The sequence below is a fragment of the Nymphalis io genome, chromosome 1 (genome assembly GCF_905147045.1).
Source record: "Nymphalis io chromosome 1, ilAglIoxx1.1, whole genome shotgun sequence".
In the NCBI taxonomy this organism is placed as follows: domain Eukaryota; kingdom Metazoa; phylum Arthropoda; class Insecta; order Lepidoptera; family Nymphalidae; genus Nymphalis; species Nymphalis io.
The window spans coordinates 11,272,001-11,287,561 of NC_065888.1; the positions used below are offsets into that span (position 1 = coordinate 11,272,001).

General features: G+C 36.2%; 2 protein-coding genes across 2 annotated transcripts; both read left to right on the forward strand.

Annotated features, from left to right (window-relative positions):
• LOC126781733 (protein rolling stone-like) lies at positions 1-1,966 on the forward strand. Its single transcript, XM_050506748.1, has 4 exons — positions 1-316; positions 459-569; positions 1,116-1,305; positions 1,738-1,966. The coding sequence occupies exons 1-4, from the start codon at positions 1-3 to the stop codon at positions 1,964-1,966; spliced, it is 846 nt and encodes a 281-aa protein (XP_050362705.1).
• Positions 1,967-4,418: 2,452 nt separating this feature from the next.
• On the forward strand, positions 4,419-15,495 carry LOC126778199 (protein rolling stone-like). The gene is made up of 4 exons (XM_050501702.1): positions 4,419-5,205; positions 6,947-7,057; positions 11,068-11,263; positions 12,672-15,495. The coding sequence occupies exons 1-4, from the start codon at positions 4,911-4,913 to the stop codon at positions 12,889-12,891; spliced, it is 822 nt and encodes a 273-aa protein (XP_050357659.1). The 5' UTR covers positions 4,419-4,910; the 3' UTR covers positions 12,892-15,495.
• Positions 15,496-15,561: the final 66 nt, after the last annotated feature.

Sequence of the window (15,561 nt, forward strand, 5' to 3'; positions counted from 1 at the left end):
ATGAGCGCCATTAAAACCTATTTCAAAGAAGAATGTCGGTTGCTCATGTTAAGTTTAGAACACCCTAAAAGTACAGATTTTTATATAAGTGTTTGGCAATCCACTCGGTCTCCTTTACCACTCTTGATATGGCGGACACTGCTGTTTCTAGCATCATTGGGTATAGTCATAACTTCAATTACTTTCTACATAGTTAACCCCATATCTGTCGGCTATTGGTTCATATATCTGACTCATTGGGGCCTCACGATGATGGTTTTTGCCACCGGATTTGGAGCAGCAATCTCTGCACGCTGTTACTTCTCTGGACCAATAAGTAAGTTTTCTTGTTTTTTTTTTATAATAAGTTAAAGTTTATATATTTATATGGGAAACTAATTGTATAACGTACAGAATCATGATAAATTTAAGACACTATTTTTTCCATTAATAAGCAAAGTGCTCTTATTTTATAACAGGCGCTGAATTTTGTTTGCCCTGGTATGTGAAGACATTTTGGGTTCTACATAATGTATCCGTTCCTTTGGCTTTCCTCATCACAATATTTTACTGGACGATACTTTACAGCGGTAAGCATTGATTAAAATTCCTAATACATGATACAATAGAAATTACAGAAATATTCATCAGTACTAAGAATATAAATTAGTGATGATAATGATGACCAATTTCGGCGACCAATCTCAAGAGAGATAAGCCAACGCCACAGAACATATTAAATGCACATGTTTATTTGTGTACAGATGGCTAATTTTTAAGATTAATAGATTTGGTGGCGAGGCTTTGTGCAAGCCTGTCTTGGTAGTTATTAACTCATCATATATTCTTCTGCCAAACAATTGCTGTTTGTTACCTAACATTGTTGTGTTCTGGTTTAAAGGTTAAGTAAGCCAAAGTCAATACAAACACAAGAGACATAGCATCTTAGTTCCCAAGGTTGGTGGCGCATTGGCGATGTAAGGAATGGTAAATATTTGTCAATGCCAATGTTTTTAGACGGTGGTGACCACTTACCATCAAGTGGCTCATTTGCCAGTCTGCCTGCCTCATACAATAAAAAAAACGTGTTCTAAATTCGGTCAGAGTATCAATATATTATAACTTTAACATTTCAGAGGACTTCCTGGAGGAGCTAAACGCTGCTTTGGATATTGCAATCCACGGAGTCAATTCGATTATAATGTTCCTGCTTCTTATAACTTCTTCTCACCCCATCCGTTTCTTACATTTGTTACATCCGTTTGCATTCGCGTTCACCTACGTGTTATTCAGCATCATCTATTATCTTGCCGGCGGCACTAATCCGTAAGTTTATTTATATTATACTCGAATATTTTTCTATCAGAATAATAACTAACCTCATAACGAGACATAACAATGCCTTTGTACGATTAATCACGAACATCCGATATGAATTATTGTTTTAAATTCCATTCAAATGTTTACACATGCATTTAGAGCAGCTGATCATTTCATTATTCATGTTATAATAATTATTGCAGCACGTAACTAACAATTACTTCAATGTTACTTAGAGTTAAGAACAAAAAGTCTGTAAAATATTATGAGATTGATTAATTGTTCTGCGAACAGACATAAATGTTTCCATACTTTAAACGATACGGCTAGTCAGGCTTTTGCTACACTTTGCAATGACACTCGTCTATTATTTTTATGACATTGTAAAAATGTAAACAATTAAATATATAATTTTAAAAGAACATAATATATTTTCAGATTGGGTGACCCTTATATATATCCCGTAGTACATTGGGGTGAAGCAGGAACAGCCATTGTTGTTGTGGTAGTAACGGGGCTGATGCTTATTTGTCTGCACTTCGTCGCTATTGGGTTGGGTGCGGCGCGGAACGCTATTGCAGATCGTCTCATCAGGCCCTCGGTCACAGTTCACGTGGATGAAAACATCGCACTCCGAAATCCTAACCCACAAAATACAGCAGTTTGATGTAAAAAAGATAAATGACAATTAACATCGAATAATATATGAGTAGTTCTTAGTCATCGTAAAACAAATACTTGTGTGTAAATTTCACTAACTTGTGATATTTCAAATACAACGAACAAAATTGTTTCGGAAACTAACTTTTTATTTATTTTATCTTTAAAAATGGTTTTATTATTTTGTCAAATAATTTTACGATTACAACATTTTCAAGTCAAATAAATTTAGTGTAAGTACTTAGTTGAAGAAAGCTTTACTAATTGTACATAAAACGTAATGTTGAAATGTTTTTAATTAATTAATAACCATTGACCATAAAGCAGTTTTGACCCACTTGAAAAACTGTGGATATACAAAAAAGCTCGATATTAGGGTACCACACGAGCTCACTAAGCCTAATGATTCGTGTACTCATTTGCTGCCCGCTACTGAAACTGAAACTGTAAACAAACCGAAATAAATTAAAATATACTATCGATTTCAAATTTAAAGTTAAGTGTATCTAAATTTTACATAACATAATATTTTTTAACCGTAGGTATTATCGTTAGGTAATATAATATATTTAACAATTTTTAAATTTTTAATTATAAGTAATAAGTTAAAGACTTAAATAGAAAATACAATTTCATGCAACGGCATAAAGACTACTTATACTATTACTACTTATCTATTAAAGTGAATCTCTTCCAAGCAATTTGCCTATGGAATAGTAACAATATTTATGTATACTATATATAATTACATACATATTTAAATTAAAAAAAGGTTGCATAGATAATATTTATGTAAATGACATTTTGTACATCATGTATAAATTCAGCAGAACGATAAACGTGAATTCCGTAATTTGTCGGCTTGCACAATAAAAGAATTACCGTGTAATTAAGTACGACAGAGCGGCTTAAGAATTTGTAATTGCTCTCGGAGGGCGATTCAAATGGGTATCAGAGCCGAGAAAAGAGAACCATACCATTCATAGAGTATATAATATGTAAAGTATGTGATAACGAAAATCAACGTGCAAACGTTTAGACCCACTCAAACTATTCTCTATTTTATTCTGTATTGACTATATTTCTGTTATTTTTATAATTACTTTATATAATTTGTGACATAGATTGTTAGTTTATTATGTTAAAAAAATTTAATCTTAACACATTCGGAATCGAATACTCGATAATGCTTACTAACTGTATATTTCAGCACTCATAGTTGGCAATTAATATTAACTGCTATTTGATATACTCGCGATGTCTTTTAGATTAAATAGGCTTTAGGCTTTTTTTCTTTAATTCGTATAGAATTCGTTCGGGAGCAGGATCAATTTAATGTTCCCGCGACACGAGTACCAACTTCCAAACTCCGGGTATCTAGTGACACTTTTTTGATAAAAACTTAATAACGTGTGTTGTTAGTAGACCTGGGCGCCAATTCTACTAACAGATTATCAATTTATCGCTCGGCATTTGGACCCAGGATTTGGCTTGTATGCTATCCACTAATCCAACGAGGCAGCTTGCTTGCTAATAAGAACTAATGATTAGAAACGTTTAAATCTTTGAATTAAAAGGTAACGACATTTATTCCAGAGTATCAGATGAATACGGTGATATGAGCACTCCTTTTTTTTATATTCGTCGGGAGGGCAAATGACTCTACTCTACCTGATGGTAAGTGGTAGTAGAGTCCAAACGCGACGACGGCCAGGACAGACGGGAAAAACGTTCTGCACTAGCCGCCTTCGCCTTGCCGGCCCGCAAGATGCCTCTTCACGCCTCGTTTGAAGGAACCCGGGTTGTAAGAGGAGGGGAACACGTGAGCTGGTAAGGAATTCCATTTTTTGGAAGTGCGACAAAGAAAGGAGTTGCCAAATTTCTTTGTTCGCGATGGAATTGATGTCACAGTTAGGCGGTGACATCGAGAACCAGCTCGCGTGGACTTAAGAAGGAAGGGGGAAACAGGAATTAGAGAGAATAATTCCTCAGAGCACTCGCCGTGATACAAACTACGCAATAAATTGTAAACAATGCGAGCAAAGTCATTAATTAGCTAACTCAAAACATTTTTTTATTTTGCTTATTATATATTTCAATTTTCCAGCTTGTATATTTTATAGTAAATATATTACATATGTTTTAGTAAATACATTGAATTAATAGATATTTATTTCGCGATATAAAAATATATTTATTAGTAGTATATACAAAATACAAATTACATAAAAGAATTAATACAAAATGTAATCACTATATCAATGTTAAAGCTCTGGGTATACCCTGGGTATAACCCAATAAGGATTATAACTCTATTATATATTTATGTCAACGACTTAGCAATCCTAACTTACCGAAAAGTGGGTGGCAATTATTGACTAACAATGTTACGGCATTTATTTCTTGACATTGAGACATAAAAACCTGTTTGAATCTGCAAAACAGCTGATGGTATTACATAAAACAGAACAGTTTACGAAAGAACACCGTTGAGTGCGGCTGCGGCGCTGCGCCGCGCAGTGTGCGATATCATCGCTCGTTTACTCACCGGTCGGTGTTCTTTTTTTAAATATAAGCATCGCATCCAATCGACTGTTAATAGTAGCTTAGCAAAACAGAACTATGTAGTTTATCAAAATTACTTATATATTATTCTTGTGACTCGATTCAACCTCATCATCAGCGAAACTTCAATCGACGGGGAATTGTATCAGTGAATAATATTCTTCAAGACAGAATAGACAGAATGATCATTTTTATTGACTCGTGATAATGATGATACTTTATCGATAACGAATATCTTCAATTCTCAACGACATCCCACTTTTTCACAGTGTGTTGCGAAACTGTTATCAAATCGACTTGTGCTCGAAACGTTAAAGTTTACTATTTAGTGAACAGTATTAAGAAAACGTGAAATGCTTAAAAGTGCAAGTGAATAATAGTGAAAAATGGTTAAAAGAATTGGTAAAAAAATTACGCTGTCCGATTTATGGATAACTTCAAATGAAAAGCTGAGTGATTTTTACTTAACGTCATGGCAACGGGGAGATTCAGCAGTGCCGATGTTGCTGGTGCGGTTGCTGTTGAGCATGGTAACCGGAGGAATCTTAGTATGGTCGTTGATATCTGGAGCTAGTCCCTATTGGTTGATATACCTTACAAACTGGGGCCTACTTTTAGTTACATCAATGACTCTGAGTAGTCTATTGGTCTCATGTCTTGCACTTGGCAAGAAATTACCTGGTAAGTTATATTTTTAATTAGTTTTTTTTTCTTACGTTTCTATAACAGTAACGCATAATGAAATAACATTACATTATATAGTTTTATGTCTATTACTTTGTATTTTTTTAAAAATCATTAAAAATTATTATTATAAAATTACAATTTTATGTAGATTTTATCACAAAAAAATGAACTTGCTGACGTAAATAAAATTATACATAATGATGTTGTATTTAGGAGATACGACACACAAACGAGTAGGTATAATTTATTAATTAAATTATTATGTTACAGTTAAAAAAATATAGTTGTTTTGTTCAATTTCAACTTATAATTAATAACATCCATTGTTCTTTAAAAAAACCATATTACAGATTGTGGGAACATACCAAGATGCTTAAACGGCGCATATAAATCATGATTGATTGTGATAAAAATCCATACCGTTACTGGGTAGCACATCGAATTAATAATCTTAAAATATAACACAAACCACCATGAAGGCAATGTAGTGGAATTAGATAAGTACCTGAAAACCAAGGATCTTGCAATAGATAAATAAAAATAATAATAACTTGCAATAGATAAAATACCAAGAAAATTCTAGTTTTAAAATGAATACTTATTATTATTCAATTATTCTATTTATGCATTAATCTTAAAAGGATTGTAATAATGAGATAGACAAAAAACCTATAAGCGATTAATCAACTAAGAAGGAGAGTTTCCTATAAAATTATCGGTTTTTTTAAGAGTATTGGCAATTGGATTGTAGTATATACTATGAAAAAGTTCGAAACAGCGTTTGGGATTTTTGCTATCATACAGATTTCCTTATTTTAAATTGAATAAAAAACCAGGGTTTTTTTAACAAACGTATGAATCTACTTACAACACACTATGATTAATTTAAAAAATTACAAATATTTTGTAGTCCTTGAAAAAAAAGTACGGGGTGGTATTTTTTTTTAATTGTAATTTAGTCAAAATTTAGTCAAGCACAAATGACATAACATCTTAGTTCCCAAGGTTGGTGGCGCATTTACGATGTAAGGGGTGGTTAACATTTCTTACAATGCCAATGTATATGGACGGTAGTGACCACTTAACATCATGTGGCCCATATGTCGGTCCGCCTAACTATAATATAAAAAAAAAAATAACAACACAACAAATATGTACTATTCATAACAACGTCAATGCTCCGCAAAACCAATTAATATTCTCTGTGCCCGAAATTACACTAGCTCACTCATCATTCCAACCGAAACACGACAATTATTATGGCACAGAGCATTGTTGTTTGGCGGTAGGATATAAAATTCGTAAACTAACTTACTTGTATATGATTATAAAAAATCATATAAGAAAGACTACATACTTCTAACGGCAAGATGATAGCAAAGGGAAAACCATTCAATTTCGAAACAATATTTACATTTCACTGAATGCACGCAACTTATATCCCCGACACCCAGCGAAGAACGCTGTATGTATTGCAAACACTTGTTGACGTTTCTTTCACGTACCGGTATTACCTATGCAATGACGTTGCGGATTGCCGTCATAAGTTGGCCCGTGGTTGGCCCACATGCCTCGTATTATGACATAACATTACTACTACGGCTAAGTCATTGAATCTGTTGAAAGTAATAGTATTCTTTGACCATTCACTTTCTTGTACGTGTAAAGAATCGTGTCAATTTCATATAGATTATTATAATTATTATTAAATATTCATTTTATAATGCGTTTTCAGATGGGGGCAATTTACCTTGGTACGTGAGCATGTACTGGCTGTTTTACAACATCACTGTGTCCGTAGCTATAATGATAACCGCTCTCTATTGGATTTTACTGTTTACTCCAGGTGTGTATAAACCTAAATCTTTCTCTCATTTTTTTATAGAATAGAAAGACGGACGAGCATATGGGCCACCGGATGGTAAGTGGTCACCAAACGCCCTTAGACATTGGCATTGTAAGAAATGTGAACCATCGCTTACATCACCAATGCGCCCTTCAAACCGGAACACAACAATACCAAGTACTGCTGTTTTGCGGTAGAATATCTGTAGTGAGTGGGTAGTACCTACCCAGACGAGCTTGCACAAAGCTCTACCACCAGTAAAATGTATATACATAACTGGTCTGGTATATAATCTTGGAGTGCGAGACTGAGATGTATTTAATGAAGCAAGCATACTTAATGTTACATCACAACATATTTAACATTAACATCACAAATAAATATAAATAATTATATACACATATAGGACCATTTTGCCGTGTAATACCGGCTTAGAATAGTACTCCCCCAATCTCATCCCGTGGGTGTCGTAAGAGGCGACTGAGGGACGGGGAAAAGGGGGGATGGGCAGCAGCGTCCCCCCTCCCATAAACATCTTACCCCCCTACTGCGCTCGCCAACACGCCTGCCCAGCGCGGCGAGTAAGGGCAAACCCCTCCCTTAATGGCAGATGCGCCCAAAAAAAGGCCCCCAGTTACCGGCAAGCCGCTAGGCCCGACCAAGGTAGCGGTCGCGGTATCGGCAGGGCAGGGGGTGCTAAGAATCACCGGTTCACGGCAGGCTACCGTATAAAACGACTGCACATGGCAACGTATAATGGACGCTCGATGAGGCTGGACCATCACCTCGCCGAATTAAAAGTAGAGTTAAGTCATATAAACTGGCATATACTGGGGTTATCTGAAGTCCGAAGACAGGGGGAGGACACGATAACTCTAGAGTCCGGTAACTTACTCTACTTCCGCGAAGGTGATAACCTCTCCCAGGGTGGTGTCGGTTTTCTAGTCAAAAAGGATCTCATTAGCAGCATTGTGGAAATCAGTAGTGTGTCGAACCGGGTAGCGTACCTTGTCCTAAAACTTTCCGACATGTACTCCCTGAAGGTCGTACAGGTATATGCGCCAACTTCGACATGCTCTGATGATGTGGTCGAAGCGATGTACGAGGACATCGCAAAGGCCCTCAACGACACCTCGAAGGCCCACTACAATGTTGTTATGGGAGACTTTAATGCTAAAGTGGGAGTACAAGATAGCGGTGAATCGAAAGTCGGACCTTACGGCTTGGGCTGCAGAAATCACAGAGGGCAAATGCTGGTAAACTTTCTCGAAGCGCAGGGGCTTTTTTTGATGAATTCCTTCTTTCAAAAGAAGCCTCAGAGGAGGTGGACCTGGCGAAGCCCCGATAACGTGACAAGGAACGAGATAGACTTTATCATTTCGAATAAAAGGCACATATTTAGAGATGTTTCAGTGATCAACAGGTTTAATACCGGAAGTGATCATCGCTTGGTTCGAGACACTCTAAATATCAACTTAAAAGCCGAAAGATCGAGAATGATGAGGTCTACTCTCCGACCTACCATGCTCCAAGCTGCTCAAGGCTCCGAAAAGTTCCAAATGGAACTTCAAAATCAATTCACCGCGTTGGAAACCATAAGCAGCATTGATGAGAGAACCGACACGCTGGTCAAAATACTGCAAAACACATCCCGCAAGTGTTTTCCGCCACAGAGAAGAGACAACGCACCAAAACTCTCTGCTGAGACACTCGAGCTCATGAGAAAACGACGAGAACTACCATCGTTTTTGTCAGATAAGGCCTTAAATCGAATAATAAAAACGCTGACGCGACGCGATCTCCGACGCTCCAATACCCCTGCCATCAAGGCTGCGATTGAGCAAAATCGGGGATCGAAAGTGTTCGCTCGCATATTTGGGAGGCCGCGTCTGACAAAACTTAAAACTGAAAATGGTGGGGTCGTTACCTCTAGGCCTGAGATTGTCGGAGAAGTAGAGAGGTTTTATGGGCAGTTGTTCTCATCAAGATCGGATAAACCCGTGGGAATCAGTATTGATGACCAGCGCGCCCCTCTTATGCGCCATTACTCCGAGGAGCTCCCGGTCGTTGACCAAGGAGAGATTAGGGCGGCTCTAGAACAGCTTAAAAACAACAAAGCTCTGGGAGATGACGGAATCACAACAGAGTTGCTTAAGGCAGGCGGGACTCCGGTCCTGAAAGAGCTAGCAAGCCTCTTTAATTCCGTCATCCAACATGGCAAGACCCCGGAAACGTGGAGCGGGAGTGAGGTGGTACTGTTTTTCAAGAAAGGTGATAAAACCCTCTTGAAAAACTACAGACCAATCTCCCTCCTGAGTCACGTGTATAAGCTGTTCTCAAGAGTCGTCACGAACCGTCTCGCCAGACGACTTGACGAGTTCCAGCCCCCAGAGCAAGCCGGCTTTCGATCAGGCTACAGCACCGTGGACCACATCCATACTGTTCGGCAGATTGTGCAGAAGACCGAAGAGTACAATCAGCCGCTGTGTATGGCATTTGTGGACTACGAGAAAGCCTTCGACTCCATCGAAACCTGGGCAGTGCTCGACTCATTGCAGAGATGTCATATCGATTGGAGATATATCGAGGTACTGAGATGTCTGTACAACGCCGCTACAATGACTGTCCACATCCAGGACTGTAAGACGAAGGCGATCCAACTGCGCAGAGGGGTGAGACAGGGGGATGTAATATCCCCGAAACTGTTCACCAACGCGTTGGAAGACGTTTTCAAAACGCTGGATTGGACTAGGTATGGAGTCAATGTAAACGGCGAGTACATCTCACACCTTCGATTTGCCGACGATATCGTCATCATAGCAGAGTCGCTGGAACAACTCACCGAAATGCTGCGTAGCCTAGGCGAGTCTTCCCGTTGTGTCGGTCTCGGTATGAACTTGGACAAGACCAAGGTCATGTTCAATAGGCATGTCGTGCCGGGACCGATATACGTCGAGGGGAAACCTCTCGAAGTTGTTAGTGAATATACCTACCTAGAACAGATAATACAAGTCGGTAGGAACAACTTCGAGAAGGAAGCCGATCGAAGAATTCACTTGGGATGGGCAGCATTTGGCAACCTTCGTCAAGTCCTCAAGTCGTCTATACCGCAATGTTTGAAGACGAAAGTCTTCAACCAATGCGTCTTGCCTGCCATGACATACGGTGCCGAAACGTGGACACTAACTGCGGGACTAGTCCACAAATTCAAAGTCGCTCAGCGTGCTATGGAGCGAGCTATGCTCGGAGTATCTTTGAAGGATAAGATCAGAAATGAGATTATCCGGAAAAGAACCGGAGTCACCGACATAGCTTGCAAAATTAGCAGGCTGAAGTGGCAGTGGGCTGGTCACGTATGTCGTAGGACCGATGGCCGTTGGAGCAGACGAGTCCTAGAGTGGAGACCGCGAATCGGCAAGCGCAGCGTGGGGCGCCCTCCAGCCAGGTGGACCGACGACCTTAAGAAGGTGGCGGGCACCAACTGGATGCGGAAGGCGGAGGACAGGGAGCTTTGGCGCACCTTGGGAGAGGCCTATGTTCAGCAGTGAACAACGATTGGCTGTTGATTGATTGATTGATTGATAGGACCATTTTGAGAGAATCAGCGACAATCAATGTTTAATCACAAAACGAAAAGGTAAACCTATAATACCAAGTTTCCATCTACGCATTTTTCCTTGTAAAAGGTATTCGTTCCTATAATAAGATTTCACATAAAAATAATAATCTCTTCTTACAGAGAACCATAAATATGAGACAAAAGATATGAAAAATACAATGAAAAATCGATTATTTCTTAAACACTGTAAACGGCACATTAAATAGTTCCTATTTCCAAGCATAATCATCATTTAAATATTAAGATTACTGGTTGGTACATTTTATTGGCTGTAGGTCTAAATCTTCTGGTATCAGATAAAATAGGTATCTATTACTATTCTCTTCACACGAAGTAGATGATTAAATGATAAGCTTCAGGATAAGAATTCATAATGATTGCAATATTTCAGAAATTAAAGCGGAACAAACTCCTTCTCAGTTCTGGTTGGACGTAGCGACCCACGGTTTCAATTCTTGTGTGGCCTTTGTCGAGGTGGCTATGTCACGTACTCCGCTCCGCTTCGTGCACGTTTACCAACCTCTTGGTATAGGGTTGTGGTATGCTATCTTCTCCGCCATCTACTATGTAGCCGGAGGTACTGACAGGTTTGTAGTATTGAATATAATGATTTATCTAAAATAGCCGTTGGTTGCGCAAATGTATCTATTCTTTTAGTTTTTTTATTTTATTTTAATATACCTAGTTAACATAAATAACAGTATAATGGTGTAGCAATCAGATGAATGATAACCGTAGTAAACCTCTTACGTAGTAGAATTGTACTAAATATTCATGTTGTCCAATGGTCAGCTGGTATACCGAACATTTCACTAATTTCTACCGCATTATTTGTAATCGATAAAACCCAAATTCGGCTCGTCATTATTACGTAGTTGGTATTTACGTATTAGCGTTAAAAGCTCGCATATTAATTTAAATTTAAATAAATATACATAATATTTTTCAGCTTTTCGATCTTATATAATTAGTCTTAGCGGATGTTGGTGAATATTGTCACCAACAATATCGGTGTTTACTTACGTAACACATAGTTTAACATATTAAGTATAAAAAGTCGAAAAAGTTTAACTACAAATTTTAATAATTAACTAAATAAATATTTACTATACATTTTTATAAAAGTGAGAGGTAACAAGTACATACTAGTTACGGGCAGAATAATATTGTGTCAAGATTTAAAGATAAAATAGTGTATTTCGCGGATAACCAACTCGGTTGGCATTTGACAGAGACTGGCACCCTTCTGAACTTGTTTTTCTTGGACATTTATAAAGAAATACCGGCGACCCGAATAAATGCCTAAAGACAATCGAAAAATAATAATAATTACTTAATAGTGTTATAAAATAACGGTAATGATAATTCGTATAATAAACTGTATTATATTGCTTAAAATTGCGACTCATGGTTACAACAAAGAAGTGTAATTTATTACAAATATTTACGATAGTTTTACAAATAAACACCTATAAATTTTATAGTATACAAATACAGGTAATCAGTAGACAGTTATCCTAAGGCTTATCTGACTTAGCTATCGACGATATCACACTTATATCCATAGGTACGTTAAACAATGTAGTGTAACAATCGTTGATTTACTGAAAAAAATACTGTTAAAACTCTATTCAAACAAATAAATACTTAGTTGCTTTAATGGGTTGCTTTAAATGGTGGAGATCCCGAGTTGTCGGTTTTAACTTTCAGGTTTTTATTAAAAAATACTAAATAGCCCCTGCTATTTCAAGATTGCCAATGTATACACCGTGCTTCAGAAGGCAAGTAAACTCCTTGCCTTCCACTTAATTATTTTCGGTTGCCTCGGATTTAATGTCATCTGGTTATGAAAAAGAGTAGAGAGTGCACTTGTTTTTGTGCACTATAAATTTGTTTCCGAGTAGTTGCTTGGTCCCGTGTTTTGGTCTTTCTAAAGATTGACCACCACGCTGTCAGGACTAACTAAAAGCTAATTTGTTTTTTTTTTATTTCTAGCATGGGTAACCCTTTCATCTACGAGGTTTTAGATTGGAGGCAAGCAGAACGTGCTGGGGTGATAGTCGCGGTATCGGCGGCTGGCCTTATTAGCCTGTACACGGCATTATGGGGTTTAAGTGTATGCCGAGACAAGTTATCCACATCACTCATTCGGACTACGAGCCTGAGTCTCCCGCTGACGCCTCCCGACAGGCACTCGGCAACTGGGATTGTATGACATTGCGATTGTCATTGTTAAGAGTACTTAAATATAATTTACGCAATTTAAGATAGGTATTGTAAAATATAAATCGATACGTCGAAGTTCTATTATTCTTTTTGTAATGGCCGCTAAATATGTTTTTCACTAAATATAAAATAAAAACATTAGTAGCATATATAAGTATATATACAATAAAAATTGACGTTTTTTTAAAGACGTTAAAATTAATACAAGTCAAATTTTTCGTCTTTTCGCTATTGAAATTAAATAGATATAGGCAATTTTATTTCCATAATAACAGTACCTAACTCAAAAAAAATACATTCTGATATTTAAATTCGTAATGTCAACCATTTACAACATGGCCATTTATAATATTTAAATTCACTTTTATGTTAGTAGGTCTTCTTTTAAAACAAGTTTTACGAAAATAACTCAGAAGAACACGAGATACGAACGAACTCGATACTTGCCGCAGTACACAATCGTAAAAGTAATATGCGACAATGACTATAGTAATTATACCTAACAATATAAGGACACACGCATCAAAATTACATATCATGGAGACTATCATAGCGAGAAAAAACGAACTCTTACAGAGTAAACCTACTAGGCTGAGCGTGTGTAAGATTTAATATACTTACTACGATAACGATCATATCACAGTTTCTTTATGATAACGAGATAAAATATATAGGTAAAAATATTTTTAGTTACTATATGTAAATATGTCACGCAAAATTAATAACATCGAACATATATTTTAACTTTGCAAAGCGAAATATGTAAAATGTTTTTACAATTGTTTTATTAATATGTACGTCTATGTAGGATAACGGATAATAGGTTATCGACGGTTCCCGGCTAAAACATTAAAATCTGTGTAGTTTTTTTTACCAAAATCTGTCTGGAGAGCATTTAATTTTTTACTTTTCATGTAATTGCTCGTACGTATCCTTGAACAATAAAGATGTATTTGACACGTGAAAAAAAAAGACATAATTTTTTTTTATAATTTGTCCCGCAATTTTAGTAAGTAGCGTTGATTTTTTAACATATTTTATTCTATAGCTAAATTATAAGACTGAAGTTAAAAAGACTGACTCAGAACTTAACAAATATTACTGCCATGAGTCGTCAACATCAATGTCTACTCTCACAAATGTCCATTATAAGGTTCGAACGTTTTACATCCGCCTTGAGCAATAATTGTTGATTATTACACGTTTCACAACTCCTGGTGTACTTGATGATAAATACATGACATTTTTGTTTAAATGCCATTCTTATTATTATTTCTATATATCAATAATGCGAAAATTATGATATTGTAGGTATGTATTGTAAGCATAATTATTAAGAAAAAACCCTTGTGTAGATTCTTACCTACTTTTTAAATTAAATAAACTGACAATTTAACGCAAGCGGATTTTTCCTTTTTACCTAAAGAAGTATTGAAATTATAATAAAAAAGGAAAAAAGACAGATAAGCGAAAAGAGAAAGGTGTAGGTTCATAAAATTATTGTGTATATTCCAATTTTAGTGTATATTATTGTTGAGTTGATTGGCGACCCGAATCGGATTTTTTTTTCCAGAATTTAGACTGCGAGACTTTATTAAGCGAATAATCGGATTTTAACTGCATATACTTAAAAGACAACTGTGCAAAAATCGTATCCATATTAATCCTGGGCTCGTGCACAAAATTTTTATTATTCTATGAAATGTTAAATATTAAACAATGTTGTATGTAACAATGTAACAATGTTCGCAGCATAAACTTATTTACTCGAAATAATGTATTCGATTTTACACAAGATACACGTTCTCATTTATCAATCATTAGTCTCAGTTCACCTTCACAATGTAAATAAAAAAACATTCTAGCATTACTCATAGATGAAATAATTTTATTTCAAAAGTTATTATTAACTTGTCAAATAAAAATATAAGTGTCGATTTTGTTCTACACATTCTCTAATGTAAATATTTAACAGTATTATAAATATTCTTATATGACAAAATATTTTTATGATATTATCTGAAGTTACCTATATAGTTATACTATTAAGTGGCAGAGGGCTGGTATGACGAACCGCCGACAGACGCTGGAGCAGACAAGTCTAAAATAAAATTCACGGATCGACAAATCCACCGCAAGATGATTACAATGTATAATAATAAAAATAAATTAGATTAACAAAGAAGCGACAATGAAGACAGTGGAAACCAACTAGATGCGGGAACGTGGGAGCCTTGGAGCACCAAGGGACGTCCGTCCAGCAGTGGACTACGGTTGACCGAAAGATGATGATAAAAAATATAGCTGTCTAATCACACTCTTTAATGTGTGAGATTAAAAAGAATATCAAGTATTTTAGTGCTTTTATTCACGTCAAGGTAATTTACTTTATAGATTGTGTAAAATATAATCGACAGAATTATAAACCTATATACATATATTGTCATGAAAAGCGATCCTTTGTTCGATTTTCAATACTTGAAAATTTGATGTAAGGTAAAAATCACTGAAACTCCTGTATATTAATGTATACATTTAAAGTTTCCCTATGTAAATATTTAGACATTAGTTTTATAATACTATCATTGAGCTGGTTCTATTTTATTATAACTAAGTTTTTTTATTAGAAAAATTCATATGAAATCAATAAAACACGTTT